The following is a 25,715-nucleotide window of genomic DNA, read 5'->3' on the forward strand; positions in this document are numbered from 1 at the left end:
TTAATCCCTGTGGATAAAGGGTAACATTCCATGGGTTTTCATATCCGTTGCGATTGACCACTAGCCTGAGATTTCTGTACTTGGCTGCTTAACACTATTTGTGGTTCCCATCCTAAAGGGACTGCACAAGAATGAGCCTGCATCTGGACCGAGACCGGCCTTGATTGAATGGCGAAATAGACGATGTGCCAAGTGGCCTAATTCTGTGAATTATGAACTTGTGAACTCAGATGGATTTTTACTAACCAAATTCCACTTGCATGAATTTTACTTTTGTCCAAATATATCAACCTTACTTTGCATTGCACCATCCTACTTAATGGTGAACGGAGCTGGGTCTACAGTCGAGGTGAAGATTTAAGATGAGGAGTGTCACGATTTTGTAGATCAGGTTTCCTCAAAGTACCCATACTCCAACAGAGTAACAATTCCACACAGCCTCGGGCCACACGCTACCTGCTTTTCCACCTTGCTTTAATGACTGAAGGTTTTAGACTGCACTGTAAGCAATCCCTTACTAGCTCATCCTCAACTAGTTCTTTTGGCAAGTACCCGAGGACCCATCACATTGAAGTACATCCGTCACACTTCAGCAAATATAAGATAATCTGTTAGGAGAAAAGATCACCCATTGAACCTAAAGGGTCCAAACCAAGCCAACCAGCCCAACTCCCAACGGATTGTTCACTCATTCCTTTAAGGATATTTAAGTAATTTTGCAATGATTTAAAGTGTAAATTAAAACATCTTATCATATAAAATGTGCTACTGTAATATTCCAGTCTATTGCTGGCTCTTCAGTCACTGACATTAATAATCGGAAGTATCTTTTTCATATGTGATGCATGTTATTCCATGATGATGGCCCACAAGATACTGTAAATGTTAGTTCAAATGGAAAGCTATGTACAATAACCTGTCACAAGGCTGTTTCCAGAACCCGTGACCAATCCAACATAGGCGAACGCTAGGATTCCTTAATGTATTTTGTTGAGCAGAAATTGCATGGAACATACCAGGAAACAGCTGGTAAATTATGGTGACAGTGTAGTCAGACGTGTAGCTTGAGTAGCATTCCCTGTGAATATTCTTCATTTTTAATAGCTTACCTGTGCCAATTTTTAGAAGTAGCTTTCAAATTCCTTTCAACATTGACATTCACGTAAAACATCTGTCATCTGCCAAAGAACTAGGTACCAAGGGGGGAAAACATCGCCAAAAAAAAGTATGCAGGCTTAGAAAAATAAGAACAAATTAGGGAAATTAACAAGGGTGAACAGATTTTGGAAGCCTCTGCACCTCCCGGATTTAGGAGATTCTAATTTAAACGGATATATTTTCAGAAAGCCCGTTTGTTTACTTGTGGCAGCGAACTAATGCTAGCAGACCGCAGTTAACCACGGATTCCATTCTTGGGAACTGCCAATAAACCGATTTTCCCTCGTCAGAAACATTCCCTTTTAATGGTAATCCATATTGTATTGCTCTGCCTACACTTCTTGTGATTCTTCCATTTCGTGGAGTGGCTTCAATGTTGATTTTAGGATTATATAATTAAACATGGAAACTATACTGTATTCAGTTCCTAATGAACCCCATAAAACATCTTGAAAGTTCAAGGTTTTTTATTTTTAGCCCTGAGCGGATTTTCTTTCAGCACATAAAGATGTTCTGCTACTAGTGGTCTTTCATGCGTTCATAAGTCATTGGAGTAGAATTAGGCAATTCGGCCCATCGAGCCTACTCTGCTATTCAATCATGGGCGATCCGTCTCTCCTTCTCAACCCCATTCTCACCTTCTCCCCGTAACATTCGACACCCTTACTAATTAAGAACATGTCAGTCTCAGTTTATGATTTCTCAGCGAATGCATTACTTACTTTAGCTCCAGAGGCTGATCCAACCTTTAAAAGTGCAATCCAAATTTTAGTTAAATTTAAATTCTAGGAGTCAAGCAGCTTCCACTTTCATTTCCACCATTGCTTTAACAGTAATCAGCTAGGTCATGCTGTACCTTGCTCTAGATTAACTCAGTTTCAAACATATCACAAATTAAAAGTTTCAGGTATGCAAAGCATAGCACGTAAAACGTCACCAAAAAAATGTGATAATCCAAACGCGTTGGTGTGTTAGGGACTAGAGAGCTTGTGTTTACACAGCAGCATAGGGACAGGCCCCTGGGCCCCATCATGTTTGTGCCAACCAGAGCGTCAATCTAAATTAATCTCATCTGCCTGCACGTGGTACATATCCCTCTATTTGTAGCTTGTTCTTGCATCTGTCTAAATGCAACAAATATTGCTATCATACGTCCTTCTACCACCTCTCCTGACAGCGCCTTCTGAGAGGAACCTTCCACCCAATTAGTTAAAATAAAACGCCTCAACTCTCCTTTAAATGTTACTCCTCTCCCCCAAAACCTCTATTCTCTAACATATGACATAAATACTTGAGGGAGAAAAGATCGATTGTCTACCCTATTTTTCTCATGACTTTCTACATTTCTATCAGGTCACCCTCTCATCCTCCTATGTATCATAGACAATCGAATTTTGTCAATTTTAAGCCAAATACGCTTAATCCAGACAAGGTGAACATCTTCTGAGCAGACCTGGTGTAGCACAGTCTCCACATTCTTTCTATGCAGAGATCAGTACTGCACACAATACTCCAAATGTGGCCTAACCAAAGCTTAATAGAGCAGTAACATAGCTTGTCTATTTTTACACTCAATGCCCTGACCAATAGACAAGCATGCTTTACATCTATAATATAAAGCCTTCTCACTATAATCCCTGTCCATCTAGGTTTATGTACATCCACTCCACCTTTGTTTCAGGATGTCCAATGAGCCCAGTGGGATCTGCACAATAGGGCAGGAGGTACATAAAGGGCTGTGTGAATGGGTTACATGGAAGAACAAGCAGTCAATTAGCTCCAACAATGAGACAAGCAGTTTAAGAAGGAACTGCAGATGCTGGAAAATCTAAGGTAGACAAAAATGCTGGAGAAACTCAGCGGATGCAGCAGCATCTATGGAGCGAAGTAAATAGGCAACCTTTCGAGCCGAAGCCCTTCTTCAGCAAATGTTTTAATGTTGAGGAAAGAATATTGCCTGCGAGTTTATTCCCAGAGGTCAGGGATTCTGCATCAACAGAATGGATTCATTGCTCCAGTATTATGAACCACTAAAAGTGATAAATCACTTCTCACAGCTCTGTGTGGACCTTGTGCTACACCAGAGTTGGCAACCTTCAGATGAAGCAAGTGGAATGCAAAATAAACTATCATTCTCATATTCCCAACACTCTATTAAAACTAATATAGAATTCCTTCACATTGCCAAGTAATGCAAAGGGCTTTTTGATACTTCCAAAGATTTTATTCCTACTCTGGGACGTTCGGTTCCTCAGGCATTTGCTCCTTCAGGTCGTCAGAGCAGTTATCACTTTAGTGGGTGATAACGAGTCTGCTACGCCAGGCATTTACACGTTTCTATGGTTTAGCACAGATCAAATCTCAATGCAGACCTGGTGTCAAGCAAAGTCATGTCATTACTCCAAACATTCTTCTTAATTTTCATTGCTGAAACAGTACATCTCACCTACAAATCCATCTCCCCAAATAAAATGCCATGGGACATGGGCCACTTTCGATATCGCAGGGGACAACCCAAAGATATATACCAGTATTGAAATTCACCACCACCTCAGGGTCTTCAGCACCTTTGCTTGAGGAAAGTGTTGAGATTGTCCTTAAACCTGGTAGAAAATTCACCTGATGGCAGTTTTTCCTGTACATCTATACTTTGGAGACATATTTCCTCAAAGCACTGGAGGGGTTCTACCAACAATCACACCAAACCCTTCCCTAACAATTGGCAGGAAAAAAAGAACCCAAATCAGTGTCCTCTTGCTGGCCAACATCCCCTGCATCTTGGCCGAGTCCACCAGCTCCAACTAGCAGGTCATTGTGTTCACATACTCAACACCAGAATCCCAAGGTAGACCCATTACTCCAAGTTCATTCACAGCAAGGTATTAGCAGGACAGAAGAGAAAAAAACCCCCAAAAAACAGCACCATAAAGAGTTTCTCGCTGACTTATTCGAATACCAGTCTATGACCATGCAAATAAGGAGAAGCAAATTTCTTGGTGGCACCAAAAACCTCTTCTCTTCATCAGGTGCGCTCCATCCAAGCACAGACTCAAGCAACTACCATCTCCCCCGCAGATCACACAATGGCCTCAACACTCATCCAAAACCTCCAGAGCTGGAAAAGGAAACAAATTACCCATAATCTGATGTACCTGAGGGGAGACAAAGATAATTGTATAACGTGATACACTAACGCAGAGTAGAATATCTTATTTGCTGTTTTGGCATTACTAAGGAAAGTAAACTTCATTAGGCATTAAAGCCAACCCAAGCTGGGTGGGACACACTGGTTGCTGTTCCCAAATCGGGCTCCCCACATAATACACCAACAACTAACCACATGGAACTGTTGATCTGCCTTCACCAACAACTCCTTTGCAAGATCCATTAAGTGGAAATATTAGGACGTTGGAAATTCTTAAATGACAATACAACGTTGACATTCATAGTGCATACATACCTTAAAAACTCTGTTAATTGGATCCTACTAAATGCTACTAAAATTAAGGCCACATTTGTCACCATTTTTAATCCACCACTATTCCAATTTTCCTGTCCCCAAAAATGCAGGATTTAAAAAATAATTTTACATCAAATCATTCATTCAAGAACTAAAGAGAGCAACACTGTAAGAATAACTAATAAATTGAGTAACGTTAATAAAGGTTTATTTTCCTGCTAGGAACCAACCACCTCACTGTTTTGCAGTGCATTAAAGTGCATTTCATGTATAATTTTCTATTTCATACTTTATTCTGCAGAATGGTTATTGGGATTTGTCTACAAAGTACTTGAATGTTACTGGGGATACATCAATTCAGATTCTCCAATAAAGCTAATATGCTTGGATCTATTTCCAATTGCAGTGTTAACCACAAAGGCTACATTTCCTCAATTCATTTTGAAACTGAAGAGTATGAAGATGAAATGTATTTTATGACCCTATTGATAGCTCTGAGGAACTATTTACAAAGTGCAGAAGTTGGCAAACAGGGTGAAAACTGTTGAACACATTTGCCTCCAGGAAATAACCTGCACATAACCACCTGTACTGGAAAGAACTGCAGATGCTGGTTTAAATCGAAGATGGACACAAAATGCTGGAATAAGTCAGCAGGTCAGGCAGCATCTCTGGAGAGAAGGAATGGGTGACGTTTCGGGTTGACCCTTCTTCAGACTGTACTTGTAACCGCATGTACTTGGATAAGAAGCCATTTGGATATACGAGTTCAGAAATAATCTACATGGACGGGACCAATTCCCCCCCCCCCCCGCCTCAGAATTAAAAAAAATAACAAGTTTGTCAGTCTCTAACTTGCACAATCCAATTGTAGCACTCTTCCTAAAAGCACATTGCCGCTCCGCTGGTCCTGAAATGGGCCCCTTCTTCACAGGATAACAAAAGCCTGCAAGCTCATCAAGAGGCACATTCACAACTGCTTATAATGTTATTCGAAGGAACTGCAGATGCTGGTTTATACCAAAGATAGACACAAAACGGAGTCACGCAGGTCAGGCATAAATGGATAGGTTATCGCTACCATTTTTACCAATGATGCTGCCTGACCCGCCCGCCAACTCGAAATGTCGCCTATGCATTCTCTCCAGAGATGCTTCCCACCCACTGAGTTACTTTAACTTTCTGTGTCCATCTCCAGAAACTGCTAAGTCTAAAACATTAACATTTCTCACAGAATCTGCAGAGTGAAAATTAAGTTCAGAACACTAATCCTGCACATCAGTTGTGAAAGCTCAATCTGGGATATAATTTTACTTCTCAATAAAGGGACACCAATCCGGTTCTTCCATTCGACCAGTTGAGGTTGTTTTTGGCATCAATTAATCCCTAATTTTAGAACAGTCAAATTTAAAACAACTGTCAGGGGATGTAAAAGCAGCTAACAACTCATTGCACTTTAGTCCGTCCATGTTTCAAGTATACAGCTGTCTTACTCAACTACACAGGAATGAATAATTCAACTGGCATTACATCAAATTAGCTCCGGATGTTGACGACCAAGAACTAAGTTGGGAAGTCAGAACTGGCATCACACCCCAAATCCCACAGAAAATCTCCAAACGTCACCTTGCATTGCCAGCCTTAATCACTGCAGCGCAGCAAACGATGAGAATCAGCACATGAGCAGCCGAGCATCCAAACACTCAGCCAGAGGTCAAGCAACCTATTAAAAAATAACAATATTTTCCTACAGTTCAGTTGCCAAGTGCAAAGAAGCAAGAATCCAACACAAACAATGGACTGAGTTACCCAGCCAGGTTAAGTGGCAGTAAAAATTGTGGTGGCACTCAATCTTCACCAATTTACATGGACTGCTGGTGCCGATCACACATACAACAGGTCAGTACTGGAAAAAAATATTACAATAAAAATGGAGATAGGCTGGTCAAATCATCTCTCATTCAAACAAATTAGGTCACAGCAGCTGTTGCGATTTTGTTTTACGAGACAAAACATACGTTTTAGAAGAATTTGGACAACTTGAGGCACATTATCATGAAACATGACCCCCTAAAGAAAACAAAGTTCAAGCCAAGTCACAGCAGTTTTTACAATATCCTTTGTGGTGCTTCTGAAACGACTGGACTGGAAGTTGTTAAGTAGCCATGCAGCTTTTGGCATTAAGTGAACAAGGACATTGCAATCGTAATTTTCCAACTAATGCAGCACTTGAGATATAATTATACTTCTCAGTAAATCATATTCTTCCATTCTGCTCACTAGATCAAGAACATTGTTTCTGCACTGGCATCAAACCCAGTGAACTCTGAGTGATACCCACTGATTGCTGGAAGAACTCAACGGCTCAGGCAGCTGGGAGGGATGGAAGGGCCAAGTTTCTGAACGTCACCTGTCCATTCCCACCCCAGATGCTGCCTGACTCGTTGAGTTTACCCAACACTTTATTTTGTTCAAGATTCCAACATCTGCGGTTTTGTGCGCCTCCAATTCACCGACTGAGAACTAGTCAAACTCGGCTCCAATTTAACTTACCCAACTTAAATAAAAATTCTGAAAATCCAGGCAAGTGCTGTTGGGAGATTTAACACAGAATAAATGGCACTTGGGCTCTCACCTGCAGAATCTCAGTCGCGAACATATCAGTTATGGCTGGTCTAAAGCATTTGCACTAAGAAACAATTAACTCCAAAATTTCAGCAGTTGGAACGTTGAACCTAAGCACTGCAGTTTCTAACCATCCAGCCCAAATGGTGAAAAAGAACGGCAGGAAATGAAGGGGGGGGGGGGGGGGGGGAAGAGAAAAAAATGAAACAGTAAACACAGATGGACTTCATCAAGTCCACTGGCGTCCCCTTGAAAACGCACAAGTTTATTAACACCGAATAGAAAATACTTAAGATTCATATTCCATTACATCAAACATCATAAAACTTACCGGTATTAGACACACTCTTTAATGCATTCATTTAAAAAGAGTACATGGTATTTTCAAAAAGTACAGCTAATTTCAAAAAGAAAAGCACCAAAGGAGCTATTTTTATCATTTTTATTCAGTAGGTTTTTCTTGTGCCAGAAATGGCAAGGGCAGCAATATTACAGTCGGTTGTTAAAACATCAGTATGCAACAAAAACCACCTGACCCACTGACCCAACTCTGACCTGGTCATGTCCTTTACGCTCCAACAGGGCCGGATGGAGGAATCCGTGAGGTCAGAGAAGGAATGTTACAAGCATTAACAACAAGCTGTATGTAGATAAAAAGGGGGAAGGTGGGGCGAGGGGGTAGAGAACATTACGGTAATGAGGGTACACAGTAAAACATTGCCATATCATGACTGGAGGACTTCTTCCTCGAAACCTCACCACAATGGAAGGCAAAGGAGTGGATTAAATGAACGTCTGATGCAGTAAAATGCTAATGTGGTAGCCCATAATTTGTAATGCAGAGACAACCTCCCTCCCCGCCAAATGACTAGCGATCATGAATTGCAAATTTGGATGGGGTTGGGTATAGGAGTAAAAAGAATTCCCTGCGATAACATGACTGGTGTGCGTTATAAATGGCACTGATTCAAGAGAGGTGGTGGGGAGGGGGCCAGAATGGGCCCCTCTCTTACAAGATACAAAGGCTACACTATCTTAACTAGGCAGGAATCGGATTCTTTCTTCACTGCACGGGTTTTAATTCACTTTGTCCTGGAATATATACAGGTTGTTGGTTGTGGCTACGGCAATGATATTTTCCTTAGGGTGCCAGGCTGTGTGCAGGATCTTCTTGTTGAAGTCCAGACTATCAACACTAATCTCGTCCTTCTTCCTCTTGCCCCCTGAACACACCCTGCGTGGTTTCAGGATAGCCCGTGGTTTGCTGTTCTCTCTCGAAGCCTCTAGCGTAATGTCCCGTTTTGTGTTTCTATCGAACATTCTGAAGAAATTGTTGTACGACCCAGTCATGACAACACTGAAAGTGGTAAAACATTCAACCATTAGTAAGTATACACAAGTTCATAGTTCATAAGTTCTAGGAGCAGAATTAGGCCAGTCGGCCATCAAGTCCTCTCTGCCATTCATCATTGCTGATCTATCTTTCCCTCCCAACCACATTCTCCTGCCTTTGCCCCATAACCACCATAACTAACTTACCAATCAAGACTCTGTCAATCTCCGCCTTAAAAATATCAATTGAAATGAATTCCACCGATTCACCATCGACTAAAGAAATGTATACAGGCATTAGTGAGTCATGCAGGGTTTTGCTGCAATATAAAATTCCAGCTTGGCATATGTGCGCAAGATTCTTACCACTTCATTGGGAAATATGAACCTTGCAGCTTCACTTTTATTAAATCTCATCGTGGGTTTGAAAACCTGCTCGTTTATTTTGTACTACTCTCTCAAAGATCAGGAATGGAGCGGCTGGGCTTGTACACGCTGGAGTTTAGAAGGATGAGAGGAGATCTTATTGAAACATAAGATTATTAAGGGTTTGGACATGCTAGAGGCTGGAAACATGTTCCCGATGTTGGGGGAGTCCAGAACCAGGGGCCACAGTTTAAGAATAAGGGTTAAGCCATTTAGAACGGAGAAGAGGAAACACTTTTTCTCAGAGATTTGTGAATCTGTGGAATTCTCTGCCTCAGAGGGTGGTGGAGGCAGGTTCTCTGGATGCTTTCAAGCTAGATAGGGCTCTTAAAGATAGCGGAGTCAGGGGATATGAGGAGAAGGCAGGAACGGGGTACTGATTGGGGATGATCAGCCATGATCACATTGAATGGTGGAGCTGGCTAGAAGGGCCGAATGGCCTACTCCTGCACCTAATGTCTATATGACCTTGTTGCAGCTCGCTACACCAGAGCTCAAATGCACTAAACAGTACTACACACGCTGGCCATTCAGCGACCTTATCGCATTGACAATTCACTGGAGACATTTTTACAGTAAGTAAATGCGAACTTTTATCTTCCCATTTCTTTAACAATTTCCCATTTCCTCCTCTAAGAGACCATTCCCACAACAGGACCTTTGGAAGAGTCATAATCATGCCCTTTGCATTTCTTCCTTAACAAATGACAATTTGAGATCAATATTTGCCAAATGCAGGCAGGTGGGACTAGTGTAGCTGGGACATGTTGGTCAGTGTGGGCAAGTTGGGCCGAAGGGCCTGTTTCCACGCTGTATTACTCTATACATGATCTTGAAATCAAACAAAAACAAAACCTGCATATTAGGCAAGTGACGGCATTGTGATTCAAAAGGCATATACTTGGGAGTTCTCATCCAAAATTTATATCATAGATTGACCTAGATACCAAGGTTAAGAGAACCCATCTTCCAATACTCAGAGTATCCATCACCTCCACTACACCTTCCCCCACTTGCTCCCTCGAGAACCCAAATCCCCATAATTGTTAACTTCCACCATATCCAGTTTTCAGCCACCAAACAAAACAACATTTCTCCACCCACTCACCAGGGAAAGTGAGCATGACCATCACAGCAGAGTATCATGGGAGCAGAGCCTTGGTAACTAGTACAAACCACAGATCAATTAAAACGGCCCTCCTACCCAGCGGGAAGTGTCTTGGGCCCGTGCTTCATGCAGGAGTCAGACTAGCTGGTAAACTGCAGACCCGTTGAGCTTGGGTATGGCTTTACCAAGTCTGCAAAGGGGCACCAACTTTATTCTTTCATTTCATCACCAGAAATCTCATCTCGAGTCAAAGGTGGCACTGGCTAAATGTCATCATATTTCAACCAACTTTACAAATCGTGTAATCTGACCTTAATTGTCAAACTTTGGATCATCGTTATCTGAAGCAGAATTCACACAGAAATCACCGGTCCCATGATACGTCATACAGAACCTAGATACCATTAGCAAGAACAGAACAATTGAAGGTCTCATTGAAGAAGAATCAGCTTTTACCTATCGCATCCATTCCAACAACATTCGAACTTGTCAAAAATACAGTCGTTTTCATACAGTGAGCACAGTTTGCTTCGGAGGTATTCATGCACCTGTAAGAACAAGTAATAAGTCGATCTGAGTGAAATCCAGTCAGAGTTCTATACTAAACACATGGTCGTAAATATACAAATACCTGGCGAACTGGAATAAATCCTTTACAGTACTGACAGACAGAAGGGAGGGGGGGAGAAGTAGAGCAGAATAAAGTCACGAGAACAGGATTTTCAACAAATATTATTTTCCCTTCACAGAATAGCAGATTTAATATCTAGAACTAAGTTAGCTTTAATTGGTAGTATTTTCACCAAAGTCAGAAGACTGAATGCTAGCTCCATTACAAGAGCTAATTGGACAGGTTGGGACACATGGGTAAACACCATGCTGGTTTAGCAGGTGCTGTTTGTCCAGTGCATTTTTTGTGGAAGGTGGCATTTTAACCCAAGTCCGAAGACTGAATGTTAGCTCCATTGCAGGACAGCTACAAATGAATGGGTTTGCTGGTCGATCCACTCCATCAAGGAAGGCGATGGCTGGAGACCCGTAGCAGCCTGGGGCTTGCCTGGATCGGGCATCGCTCACAACAACTGGAGCGCGGACTGGACTTTGATAATGGCGCCAAAACATGGCGTCTCTTGTATACAGGATCAGTAGACTTATTTCTGTACACTTGCTAATCGTGAATGTGCTTAGGTATGGGAATACTGTACTGGACTATATGTAAGAAAAGAAGTTCACTGGATGTTTGCACCACACACGTGACAATAAAAGCATCTTTGATCTATTGAAAAAACTCCAAATCAATAATGAAGATGCAGGTAGGGGTGTTGCACTTTGTACAATAAACTGAAAACTCGCCTATCTGTTCCAAAGGCCCCAGTACACCACCCAGAAGGATGCAAAAACACTAGCATAAAACATAACTAGTCATTCATATCGCAAATGTCCATAGGATCGTGCTGGGTGTAAATGATTGCAATAGCTGCACGAAACAATGACGTTATTCATTGTTTTATGAAAAATTGAACTATAAAGTATACAACTAAAATATGAACTTTAAATCTTTTCTAATCCTAGCATGGTAATATAAATTATCACCCAGAAGTAAAATTACACGCAGGCATTGAGTGAAATTGCAGAAATTTGAACTTGTGTTATTTGCCAAGTGCATTTTGCAAATTAGCTGCCAACTGTTCTTTCTGAGGTAAGTGTTAACATGAATCAATCAGCTTTAATGCAAAAAGGATATTGTAACCACAAAGACAAAAACATGTAATGGTAGTTATATTCTCGTTTCTAGTTACTATAACCAGCATAGACAATTCCTGGTGTAAATTAATTTACAGAACAAATGTCCCTAATGCGTCCTTGACTGGCTGTGCCACTGAACAGGTTGGGACACATTGGAAAACATTGTGCTGGTTTAGCAGGTTCTGTTTGTCTAATGCATTTTTTAGGGAGGGTAACGGAAGCTTCATTCTGTACTGCACCTGTTTCAAGAATCATGAATTGGTTAAAAAAAAAGTGTACTTGGCATCCAAGCCTTAAAATTGATACACATAGTTATCAATTAAACAGGGGACAACCTGTCAAGGGAACACAAAAAATTGCAGGAGCTTGTGTACCTGGTATGTCTCCACAGGTCTACTTTCCATATTTAAGTCCCAGATTTTCACTGATAGGTAATCTCGTGTCATCATGTAACGACCACTGTGACTGAATTTGACGTCTGATATTGAAGAAATTATTTCTGAGAAGAACGACCTGTTGCTGGGATCTTCAGGTTCTTCAAACACTGTTGGAGGGAAAAGAAATGTTGGGAAGGTCCAGAAAGTAGACTTGCTCCATACTTATACTTTTTCCATTTGATAGCACCTAAATATTTGTTGCCAGCATTGTACCATATTCAACACCTCCTATTTAGCAGAAATATATTCAAGTCATACCAGTCAGCATCTGCATTGAAAGGCACTCTGCAAAAAAAAAATCAAATGCATGCTGGCACAGCAGGAGAGTTGCCACCCTACAGTGCCAGAGACCTGGGTTCAATCCTGACTGCATGTGCTGTATGTATGGAGTTTGCATGTTCCCTGTGACTACGTGGGTTTTCTCCAGGTGCTCCGGTTTCCTCCCACACTCAAAAGACGTGCAGGTTTGTAGGCAAATTAGTTTGTGTAAATTGTCCCTAGTGTGTAGGATAGTGCTAATGTACGGGGTGATCACTGGTCTGTATGGATTCGGTGGGCCGAGGAGCCCGTTTCAGTGCTGTAAAGTCTAAAGTCATGGAATAATAAAAATCAAAGTCCCCTTTTCAATTGCATTTGATCAGAAAACCAGGTGCTGCAATGTTCTTCTTGCAGACATTCAGACCGATACTGTGGCAGGCACCGACCGGGCTGTAAAAGTTTTAATAACTGCAAAAATGATTCTAATAGTTGACCAGCTTTTTGGCTGCTCTCCTCAGCACGTCGACATCTTGTAAATTAACAGGTGACCAGTTGACAGCCAGTGGATCAGATGCTGCTGAATTGTGGTAGCCATGTCACCACTTCAAAGAAACAAGAGTAACAAGTTGTTGCAAGGTTTTCAATTTGGTTTAACAGACTGACCACAGTCCTCCAAGTTCCAGTTCTACAGTGCTCCCACCAGGGATCTTTGAATTTCTTGACAGGCAAAGGGAAAAGTGAACTCTGAAGAACAAGGAGGGATGGTGGGACAAATGTACAGTTTCAGTCATTATAAGCTCGTAGCACAAGGAAGGGAATGGAATAGTTGTGGAGTGGACGATGCAGTGCATTATGATAGTTTAGTGTTAATGTAGACAGCGGGCAAACTGTAAAAAACAGATTTTGGCTATCTGCTTGACTGAATAATGTAGGGCAGTACAAAGCAGGATTCAATTGCTCAAATCAATTTGGGGAAGAGCGAGCCAGTGCAGATGCCTTGTTTGTGGTGGTAGCTGAGGAAATATAGTTTAAAATGCCTTTGCAGTACTATATCAGCATGCTTCATGCTGAAAATCAAACTCATGACTCTCCTGTCTTTTAGACTAATGCATAACCGAGAAGCCTAAAGCAAAACGGCAAGATATAAAACCAAAAATACATTTGAGAAATAAATAGGGTCTGTAAAGCTAACATACATGTATTTCAGTTCCTGCATATAGACTGCATCAGGTTGATAAATGTCAGTAGTTTCTGAACAATATTGATCTGTTCTTGTTGTGCATTCAGAGAAGTCAATTTTGAGCCATGTGAAAAGAGCATTCATTGAAAACACAAATCACTAAAGCACAACTATCTGAGTCACAGACTTACATTTGGCATGTTTGTCACATAGGGCAGCTGCTCTCATGTCACACAGTCGAATGGTTCCCTTGCTACTGCTGTATACAAATGTGTTGCACTGATTGGGGTGGAATTCCGCTGCTGTAATCACTTCAGTCAGCTCCTCCATGTTAGCAGGCTTGATATCTACAATATCTGAGACAGGCCATCAAGGATAATACATGGCTTACCGCCACACAAAATGACAACCTGGCCAAGGGGTCGAACAAGTCATCTTCAGCTTATGCATGCAACTGATCCTATAGAGTAGCCAATTACTATAAAATTATAACTAAGAAAAGAAACCTTATTAGAGCAAGATATAAATCAATGATTTCTGCAATATTCAACTCTGGATCAACATGAAATAGGAAAATAATTAGCACCAAGATGATCACCCATCTCTTAATGAGTTTTCCCATTACTTCACACGATCCAATGTCCATAGTTATAGATAGATCTTATCTTTTTATCTTTATAAAAACCTAACAGGTGTTTCCGCCAGCTTGTTGCAACCCGTTTCTTTCAAAGCTTGGTCAAATCAATTCCAAGAACAAATAACTTTGGTTCCTATAAAATCAAAACTGTGTAGGAATGAACCGCAGATGCTGGTTTAAATCAAAGGTAGACACAAAAATCTGGAGTAACTCAGCGGGACAGGCAGCATCTCTGGAGAATAGGAATGGGTGACGTTTTGGGTCGAGTCCCTTCTTCAGACAAGTTGAGTTACTCTAGCTTTTTGTGTCTAAAATCAAAACTGTAACTGCCCAGGTTTCAAAGAAATCTGATTGTGTAAATCCCAAGTCCTTGCTAATCCCGTCACAAGTCAATTTATGCCAGCAGTTCACATTGCCTTTTTTAGTCTTCAGAACCGTACCCAAGTAAAAACTATCTGTTCACTTCAGGATTACAATAGCCTGTAACACCAGCACACAAATTATCTATTGTCCAGTTTACCAAATTGACCAATGTTAGTTTTACTCTGCCCAAGAAGCTTATCAACCTAAAAATGTAACAATTTTCCTCACAGCAGATTCTGTCTAATTTGCTGGGCATTTCCAGTATTGTTTTATTTATATTTATTTTACTTTTCTTTTCCAAGAAAAAGTTTAAAGCTTTTTGTAGCTTTCTCAGACATAGTGTACTGTGAAATACAGAGTCCAGGCAAGAATCCAAGAGCACGAGCCAAACTCTTTAGCGCAATAATGGTACAAGTCAGCAGCTAATGAAATTTTAAAACTCATTTTTTTGACAAGAATGGGAGGTCAAAGATAAAATGTGCTATTAGATATTGTATATCCAATATCCAATAAAACTCCTGAAGGTTTTTACGCCAGTTATTTTGAATTTTGGGTTGCAGGAGACCAGTTGCGTGATCACATTTAATGCAGGAATTTCAGCATTGGCCAAAGATTTGTTCTTGAAAGATCAGCAGAGCCATTAACCTGCCCTGCCAGTCATGCATACTGGATAGTCTGGCTGCGATTCAAGCCAAAATACTCACCATCTGCCTTAGTATACAGAGTACAAGGTGTTGAACAATACCGACATAACAATGCATGAAAAAAAAAAAAATCCTTTGTACTTTCAAGTGAGATGAGGAACATTGCTGCCAAATAAAACATTTTGCCCCCCAAAAAAATGATCTGCTACATTGACAAGGATACTAAAACTTCTGTCTGTGATTTCTAAATGCCACAGGTTAATCCTAAGATCATCTGCTGATAAGTAAGTTTCATAGTCACTATTGACTGAAATAGAGTTTATATGATATGTGTGTGCATTAGCAAATATTCTTCGAGGGCTTGCTTCAACCATTAAATCCATAGGTTTGAATACCGGCACCTGAGAATGAGAAAAAAACAAGGTGTTAAAAGAATTTAAACAATGAAGAAACCCATCTAGAGAAAGGTACATCATTTTACAGAACAGCTCTGAGGGTTTTTTGACATGAAACTTTAACATTTTCTCTTTCTAGAGTGTTTTTCCAGCATTTTCAGTTTTTATATAACTTTTCAGTAAATTTTATTGAAATAAATTAATTTCATGAGGGTGCAAGGTACACTGTGGCACAAGAGGAAGTCATCCAAGTGCTTATTTTTCAAAGCCAATGCCAGCTATACATGCACAAAAAAAGCCTTCAGCTGTCAAGGCCCAGTAGCTGTGGGCCAAATTATCTCATCTCTCCTCCCAAGCTTAAGATGTTCTCTGAAATACCTCCAACCACAAATTCTGTCTTCTTGCACAATCAAGCAGAATATACTGCATTCGGTGAGCTGCGGGACTGTTTGTACCATCGCCCGGTGGGGAATCGCCTCAGCACAGAGGGAGAAGAGGGAAGAGACTGCAGCCCTAAGATTTTTGCCTCCACCACAGTGAGGAGGTGTTTGGAGGACTCACTGTGGTGGATGTTAATTTGTGTTTATTGTTGTTTATTATTGTATTATTGTATGTATGACTGCAGGCACGAAATTTCGTTCAGACCGTAAGGTCTGAATGACAATAAAGGAATTCAATTCAATTCAAAATTCAAATAAAAACAAGAGTCCAACAAATTCAAGTACTTCCTATTGGAAATTATCAATGTCTGTGTAAAACATTTCCTTTCCGTTTTCCAGTGATATCGCACATTGATAGCACCTTGTTTTGCTCTTCTGACTTGGAATCACACCCCTTGCACATTTTATCGGATCCATTCATAAATTTGTAGACCTCTGTTGGCTATCTCCATAGCTCTTTTCAAAAGTAGTTGATTGCTGGGAACAGCGTATGACCCACATCAGCAAAAGAATAATATGAAGAAGCAAGAGCTTGCAAACAAGATTAAAAACCATCACGCAGGAACTGTGTAGGTGTGCCCATTAGTAAAGTATTAACCAGCCCTCAACCATGTTGGCAGCTGAAGAGGGACCTCCTTTGGGAACATTAAAACCTGAACGTTTCCTCAAGATGCGTAACTCTGAGGTGGGAGTGTATTGCCTACTTGTATCTTCACTGGAAGATAAGTCTAGGTAGAAGTACTGGGAATCCCCACTTATCAGGACTACATTTATGAAGATACTTGTACAACGGCTCATTATTTCCAAGATTAATAAGGGAGGGACAATGCCAGTCTTGCCAACAATACCCCCATCCAACAAATTAATGAGCAAATCAAGCTTCAGCCTTCTCCTTTCACAATAGACCTGGCCTGTTCAACATTTCTTGATCTGCAGAGCCTTGCACTGCAAGTTTCGAATCTGCAAACGTATCTGGAATGCTCTCTTTTTACATGGCATCCAGAACTATGCAGAGTAACAGAGGTACCTCACATGGTCTGGCATGGTTTTGTATGAAAAAACTCCACAGGCGGTCTGAGACTTTTTGCTACAATATTGATGCCTTATAAATGCAAACTAAAGCATGTTTGAACTTCAGGCCTTCAGAGAGTCACAGGACGCCCAAATTGGGATACTGGGCATCAATATTAACAACGCGGGGTATCTTCCACAATTGGTGCCTTGAAACCAGACCAAAACGGCCCCTCAGAACTGTCCTGGATGTTTCATTTAACGATTTACCCAGATTTTACGACCGGAGTCAAAAACACATCCAAGATATGCTGGTGTATTCTTTGAAGCAATTTGCACTCTAGATCTCACCTTAAGCGTAGTGACTGTGGCAGGATCCCTATATCGACCATCCTCCTCCTTCAAATTATATCCTTCTGGTCGTTTATCTCTTTCACTGATTTTCCACAACTTTATTGTTTTATCTAAGAAAATAAATACAAAATTGCATTAATAGAGAGGGGCAAATGAGCCTCTGGCATCCAAGTGGTGGATTACAATTCTAAATGATTAAAGGAGGACCTTTTAAAGCAAGTTCAAGAGAGTTTATTGTCATGTGTCCCTGTATAAGACAATGAAATTCTTGCTTTGCTTCAGCACACAGAACATAGTAGGCATTGACTACAAAACAGATCAATGTGTCCATATACCATAATATAAATATATATACACATGAATAAATAAACTGGGAAAGTGCATATAACAGAAAATGGGTTATTAATAATCAGAGTTTTGCCCGAAAATGAACGCAAGTGTGAAATGCAGGCATCTCATCCAGATCTGCCATCTGCATAAACAGGGGCCTTGAGGAAACATTTAATGATACCAATCTGGAATGTCAACTCACTGCAGCATAGCAAACACTGGAAGCAATGCTGCAATAAATATTAGCAAAGTATAAATGCACTAGCGATGTAAAACAATAACTTCAGATCAATGCGAGAACACTCACAATACAATTTAGAAACACAGGACTACAGTATAGCAATGTTCTCTTTGAATCTTTAATATCTCCACAAAGAATTATGTATGTATCTATCTATGAAATGGGAAAATTAATGTACTTTTACAATATACTAGAGCAATAGCTTAAATGTATATAAGATTTATCCATCTATCAATGTCTCAAGTCATTTACCCACCAATATTTTCAAATGCAGTGATTTATGTAGGCAAAGCTGGCTACCATTTTTCACACAACAAATTCATTCAAAACTATGTAGCTGATAGAAAGGAATTTTGGCCAGAGGTGTTTTTGCAATTCCAGTAAGGGTGCGAAGGTGAGGAAGACCCCAACCTGCAGTCTGCAATATTTAATATTCTGAATCATTTCATCAGTGAATAATACAAACTATAACCATTTGAGCATAACGCAATGTGCTAGAGGAATTCAGCGGGTCAGGCAGCATCCGTGGAGGGAATAGATAGACAACGTTTCGAGTCAGGACCCTTCTTCAGACTGATCCCGACCCAAAACAGTTTGTTCATTCCCCCCACTATAAGAAAACAAAAAACATGGAAAGAAAACTGGCGGCTTGGGGAGATTAATGAGCGGGTAAACAGTATTTGAGAAATTAAACTTAAAAGTATTATAAAAGAGTCTACTAAAATCTACCATTAAAAGTTGTCGGAATAGCTATTGCCCATTCTAAAAGGAAGTACAACCAGGGTTGCTGTCGTGAGCAAGCGAATGAAGTGAAGAAGGAACTCACCATTTGTAGAGAGCAGGAACTGTGCAGCATTTTGCTGGGGTAACCATCTAATTTTATTGATCTTTTCTTCAATTTCTAAACTTTTCAAGTAGTCAAATTCTGGCTCGTGACTCTGAAAAGTACTGTAAACATTATATTCACCTCTGCAATGAGGCTGGCTTTTGTTCTGCAAGGAATAACAGAATAGATTAGAACACCACAACTATGTTCAGCTAAAACCCAACAAGATTTGTAACCTACAACGCCAACTGGTTCTTAAAATCTAACTGTATTGAAGGTATTTCTGCTTTTTTCTACTAACCAGATAAAGCAATGAATATAGAAGATAGACACAAACGGCTGGAGTAACTCAGTGGGACAGGCAGCATCTCTGGAGAGAAGGAATGGGTGACGTTTCGGGTCAAGACCCTTCTTTAGACAAGAAAAGTCTCAAGGAGGAGGGAGTGTGGAAGTTATCTATGGGAACGGACCCGGCAGCCCCAGCCTGGCTGGAGTTCCAGAGCCCTGGCTGCAGGTGGAAAATTCAACTCGCCGATTGGCTTGAGGTTGAGAATGGCCGTCGGACTGGCCTTTTGGGGGGGGTCTTCCCGAGGAGGAGGAGAGGGGAAGCGCGGGCCACCATTTGCCAGAAAACCGGTGGTCAACTTGTATACGACCTCTTTTGGCCGCACTTTGAATATGTTTGTTGGGGGAGAAAACCTCAAAATAAAGTTCCCACAGAAATCCATCTTGTTACTTCAAGATGGCATTCAAGTCACAATCCTAACCAATAAGTTCACAACAGAGAATATGTTCTCTTATCAAACATGTCATCAGATGTGGCTGCATACACCTCTTGTCAAGGCATTTCCTTCTGCAGCAAATGAAGCATCACTTGCTTCAAAACATGCATGGTCATTTCAGGTATATAATCAGAAGAAGATACACTTAAATTGGCAAAGGTTTTCATTTAAAAAAAATAGAAGCAGGTCTTCCTCATCAACTGAACACCCATTACTTCCGAATCTGGGTACCACCTCACAACCAAACAATGTACACATGTAGCCACCATGTAACAAATTACATGGCCCCAGAATGGAAGTTGTGAAGACAAACCGCAGGTCACAGCTTATCCTGGCGCTTCATATATAGACAACGTACCCGGTGACTGCCAATCAATTCGGACAAATATTTTGCAAATCAAATGTCGCTCTTATGCTAAATGCATTTCGTTGTGTACTGTACACTCAATGACCATTGAAGATCTGAAGTTGTTGAAAAAAAGTATCTTCACATATAGACTGGATTCAAAAATGTTGCAAAATGCCTTAGAAATGTTGCTGTGTTTCATCCCAGAGAGAATTAAAATTATCTTCTGGACGGTTATGTTAATAGAACAAGATGAGTTAACATGAGCGACGTTCTTGGAACATAATTACCTGCATAAACCTGCAGGGTTAGGTGGTGGCATTATACCGGGAATTCTATGTAATTTCTTTTGCAAAACATTTCAGCTCAAACATAGATATCCATGCATCCTCTATGAGGAATCAATATGCAAAATATAAATAGTGACAAGTATGGATCAATGACTTGCCAGGAATATTCCTTTGAACATGCCACCACTGAACTGCAGAAATAGCTAAATCACCGCGTTACTTAATTTCAACTATGTGCTACACAGATAACACTCACCTCCTGCTCCTGCTGGAATATGACCACTCTACCCCCCTTGTCCCCAGTTGCCAGTAGTTCTCCAGAGTGGTTGAATTCTACCGTGGAAATAACATCAGCTGTAAAGATAAAGAATGATAAAACATTAGGACATTTCACTCTCAGCGTTGAACTTCAGGAGAATTAGCTGATGTACACAACAGAACTTGTGAGCTTTGAGACAAGTAACCAGATAAGGAACAATTTATCAGACGAGGCTACATGTACCACTTGTCAAGCTCACGAGGATACGATGAAGGAGTTCTGCATGTACACATTCTTGAAACACTGGCCTTAAGCTCTATATCCGAATCTCAAACTACAAAAAAAAAAACTAATTGGGCATGAGATAATTACAGGTGCCCAGATACTGCCTGGAATTCTCCATACATTACAGTGCTGCTTTTTCCATCCCATTGAGACAGTTGCCCTGCAGGTGCCAGTACTACTGGGACAGCCATGTCACTGCATTGAAACACTGATCTGCAGAGTTACATAACTATAGCCAATAATTCTACTCAAATACTTAGAAGCAGCATGCTCCAATAATTCTGGACTTGTTTGCATACAAATGCATTCACACACACCCTAAACTTGGTTTGAAATTTTACTCCTGACATTTATTGCCAACTATTAGATGTGTTAAAGGTCTTTAAATAAACCTAGCATTCATGAATAAAACATGTCGGTCCGGATTCTGCTTGGCCCTCAATCATGTTACTCAAGAAATGCCTGGATGGTGAGATGTCACCTTCAGGTTGCATCTAAAGCTGGGGAACATAAAAGATAAAAAAAACAGTGGGACGAATTCAGAAGAATGTTCTTGAGCCAGAAACTGGTGATAGTCTACAACTTGTTACCATGGGTAATTATTGAGGTGAATGGCTCTGGAGCTCCAGCCAGGCCGGAGCCGGCAGATCCATTCCCACAGTAGACTACTGAGGTGATCTTTTCGGGCCAGTATCTCGGCCCTTGGCTTGCCAAGGCCGATCGTTCCAGTACCATTCCACTCCTCTCGGAAGCCATGACCTTCGTTGGTCCGGCAAAACAGATAATCCAGACTCTGGAATCAAGGATGCTGGAAAATCAGTGGTGGGCCTTCAATGACATATCTGTAATGACATATTGCTGCTGCTATCATTATTTTTTTGTTGTTGGTGGAATCGTAAAGTCCACATAGGTGCCAAAACAGTTTATTTTCAGCATCACTTACTGAAAGGGGGATCACCTTTAAGCAAGGGGGTGAAAGAGAGCAGAGAGGCAGACCAGGTGTCACTAAAACCATAACTGGCACTTGGGATACAACGTTTGTGTAGTGCGGTCGACTCAATGCAAACTGCAACCTCTCAGAGTGCTCGTTTCCAGCTTGGCTCAGTGGTAGTACTCTGTGCCAGAAGGTCATGCAATCATTCGAGGAACTTCTGTAATCTAGATAACCCAAGGCTCTGTCAGCTTTCTCTCATTTTGGAATAAATAAGAGTTCAGTGAACTATTTCAGGAAATGTAAAGTTCGCTGTGGGTTATATTTATTCCTCAACTATCGACTAAACAGTTTAAGTTATAAACCTAATTTGTTGTGGGACCAGGTATACACAGTAGACACGCATCGCCATACTACAACACTAAGTATACATTTCAAAAGTACACAATTAACCTGGAAACACTTTGCACATGAAGGTCTTCCAAGGGGCACCATGTAGTCAAGTTCCCTTTCCTCCTTTCTCAGTTTTACCAATAGGGCTAGCCAAATCCAATTGACACCAGCAGAGAAACACAATTTACTAGCATCTGTAATCCACAACATAGACCACACGTTTCAAAAACCAGAGTCACTTAAACCATGCTCACATTATTACCCAAAGTATAATGAGGCATCAGCCAGCATCAGAATCTCAGGTAAATATTCACAGCCCACGTGTAATTAGTTTAAAACCTCAACCAGCTGCATTGTGCATGTTTAATGATCTGGTCTTGAATCATTTTATTTAAAAATAGTTTTGGATGTGGTAACTCATTGCACACCCAAGTTTCTCCCACTCCCTAACCCTCACCCCAGCGTACTCTGTTCACATATCTCCAGTGCTGCTGAAGTAAGAATTTTTTTGTTCTGTTTCGGAACATGACAATAAAGCACTTTTGACAACTCTTGCCCCCCCCCCCCCCCCCCCCCCCCCCCCCACCTCATAAACCAATTGAGTGTCTATTTGCCAATATGAATTATATCAATAGGAATTCCCAGCAAAATACTACAACTAGCCATCAAATTACAGTTCCAAGGCCAGGACACAAACACACACGGGGCACTCATCTAATACCCAAGGCTGGAACTGAAATGGAAAACAAATAACTTTGGTTTGCTCGATTTGTTAAACAAAAGACAAACAAGGGAGAGTGTAGAATTTATCTCTCACTATTCACAGCAAAAATGAGGGTCATTAGGGCACCCCATTGTGGCTTCTATAAAACAGAATTTAACATCTCTAATGTTCTGATGAATCATTTAACTACAATATTACTTCAAACTCCATCTTTTTGCGGAGACATCACATTCCTACTTGCTTTTTTTTTTTTTTTTTTAATTTTAATTCAATTTCAAATTTATTTTTAATATGTTTTATTATTTATTTATTATTTATTTTTATTATTTCTTTGTGATTTTTTTAATGATACTGCCTGTAAGGGAAATTCATTTCGTTGTCTCAAATTGAGACAATGACAATAAATTTGAATTACAATTACAAATTTGCATACTACATCCTCAAGGGCCTGTCCCACTTACACGATTTTTTCGGCGACTTGCCGGAACCCGTCATAGTTGCAGCAGGTCGCCGAAAATTTTCAACATGTTGAAAATCCAGCGGCGACCAGAAAAAGGTACGATTCTTTGGGCGACTACTCACCACTAAACACTACTCACCACTAAACAGGCGTCACCCCGGAACATGGCAAGTAAAAATCGCGTAAGTGGGACAGGCCCTTCACTATATTGAAGTCGGGCTTTAAGAACAAGATGTTCATGCACCTTTGAAATCAATTGTTTTTGTATCTTTTCAAATCTGAAAGGTTTTAAAATGCAGGCATCATGCCATGTGAATATATATATATTCCTTCCCACTCAACTCTCCTGCATTTAATAACTGGTCAAAGCTTCAGCCAGGTTGCTAAACTCAATGTGCTTCCTCACAATACATGATTCAGGAACGAGAGACGATTGCAATTAAAAGTTGACATATGCAAAGCTGTATCAATGCAAGTATTAACTACATCACAAAGTACAACAAAGCTCTTCACAAGCCAGCCCCACTGGTCCAAAATGTACAAATAAATCAAACATAGGTGGCAGAACGGTGTATTGCAGAAAGATTTAATTGGGACATTGACATGTTAGATGAAGGAGCAAGAAAGTGAGAGAATTGGGGGGAAATGCATGACCATCCAATTCCGTAGAAAGAATAAAAGTGGGAGCAATTGTTAAGTATGAGAGATTGAAAGATATTGGTGTGCAGAGAGACCTAGGTATCCTTGTATATGAATTAGAAACAGTTAATAAGCAGGTACTGCAAGCCATTAGTAAGGCAAAGACTGAGTAACTCCAGCATTTTGTGTCTATCTTCGGTGTATACCAGCAGCTTCTGTCCTCTAACCAGTCTGAAGAAGGGTCTCGACCCGAAACGTCACCCAGAGATGCTGCCTGTCCGGCTTAGTTATTTGAGCTTTTTGCATCGATCTTCAGTTTAAACCAGCATCTGCAGTTCCTTCCTACACATCTTCAGTTCCTTGCTACACAAAGAGTATATTGACCTTTACTGCATGATCAGTTCGCACTAAGAAACTGCATCTTGCTGCAATTATAGAAGTCCCCGGGCAAGACTACTAATTTTCAACTGGTCTGTTTTCCCTACCCAAGGATCTCCTTCTGTAAGAAGGAGCTCAGCAAAGGTTAACCAGATTAATTCCAGAGAAGGCAGGTTTGCTATACGAAGAGAGATTAAACAGACTGGGCCTAAAGCCTCAATCTTGGATAAGAGGTGATCTCATTAAAACATAAACTTCTTAAAGGGCTTGAGAGTGTTGATGTTTCCTTTAGCTAGGTTATCTAGCAGCAGTGGGTCACAGTCTCAAAATAAAGTGTTGGCCATTCAGGGCAGGTGAGAAGAAATGTCTTGAATCTTTGCATTTCTCTAGCCACAAGGAATGTGGAGGCTCAGCAGCCGAGTTTGACAGATATTGGGATAATAAACGAGATACGAGGCTTAGCACATGATAGCGGCATAAAAGGAAAACATCAGCTGTGATTTGATTGAATAGTGGAGTAGCATGAGGGCCCCACACCTACTGTTAGATCTGTTCATAAACATAGAGCAAGCCTTTATTTACACACTGTTGTACACATTTTGTTTTCTCATTACCATTATCAGCTCCGAGTAGATTCCACCAAATGAAAATTTTACTACAACATTACCACAAAAATTTAGATCTTCAAATTACAAACTACATCTTAAAACAAGAGTCTGACCAAAGTTATTTTTATTGGCTTACTGTTTGAGAGGGAACTGTGAATGCTGGAAAATGGAAGGTAGACAAAAATGCTGGAGAAACTCAGCGGGTGAGGCAGCATCTACTGGCTTACTCATCACCTGATTTTCATTTCTCAAGACAAGGTTAATCCTGCAAGCTTCCAAATTTCAAACTACGTAAAAATTCTAACCATACACAGTCGATCACAATCTAATCAATCAGATTTATTCATCATATACACAATAAAGTGCAGTGAAATTAACTTGCCAGCAGCGGTACAATCAAAAAGAATACACAATAAAAATTTAACACAAATATCCACCACAGCATTCATCACTGTGGTGGAAGGCACAAAGTACAGTCAGTCCTCCTCCATTGTTCCCCCGTGGTCGTGGCCATAAACCTCCGCAGTCGCCGCTGCGGGCGGCCAGATGTGCTGGCCCTCTCTTCTGGAAGGTAAGTCGCGAATCGGTGCTTCCCTACCCGAGACCGCCACTTCAAGATGACATAGGCCGCAGGCCGGCGGTCGGAGCT

General features: G+C 40.7%; 1 protein-coding gene across 1 annotated transcript in view; it reads right to left on the bottom strand.

Moving 5' to 3' along the window:
- Nucleotides 1-7,671: 7,671 nt before the first annotated feature.
- Nucleotides 7,672-25,715, bottom strand: part of LOC129713307 (serine/threonine-protein phosphatase 2A 55 kDa regulatory subunit B alpha isoform) — a 51,267-nt gene continuing 33,223 nt past the window's right edge. The window contains exons 3-10 of the mRNA XM_055662272.1: nucleotides 20,646-20,743; nucleotides 18,972-19,137; nucleotides 17,572-17,684; nucleotides 15,598-15,775; nucleotides 13,922-14,086; nucleotides 12,230-12,399; nucleotides 10,566-10,657; nucleotides 7,672-8,600 (exon numbers count right to left, since the gene is read on the bottom strand). Coding sequence (XP_055518247.1) covers nucleotides 8,321-8,600; nucleotides 10,566-10,657; nucleotides 12,230-12,399; nucleotides 13,922-14,086; nucleotides 15,598-15,775; nucleotides 17,572-17,684; nucleotides 18,972-19,137; nucleotides 20,646-20,743 — 1,262 coding nt within the window. The 3' untranslated portion in view covers nucleotides 7,672-8,320. The remainder of the gene's footprint in view (nucleotides 8,601-10,565; nucleotides 10,658-12,229; nucleotides 12,400-13,921; nucleotides 14,087-15,597; nucleotides 15,776-17,571; nucleotides 17,685-18,971; nucleotides 19,138-20,645; nucleotides 20,744-25,715) is intronic.

The sequence above is a fragment of the Leucoraja erinacea genome, chromosome 35 (assembly GCF_028641065.1).
Source record: "Leucoraja erinacea ecotype New England chromosome 35, Leri_hhj_1, whole genome shotgun sequence".
Taxonomy (NCBI): Eukaryota; Metazoa; Chordata; class Chondrichthyes; order Rajiformes; family Rajidae; genus Leucoraja; species Leucoraja erinaceus.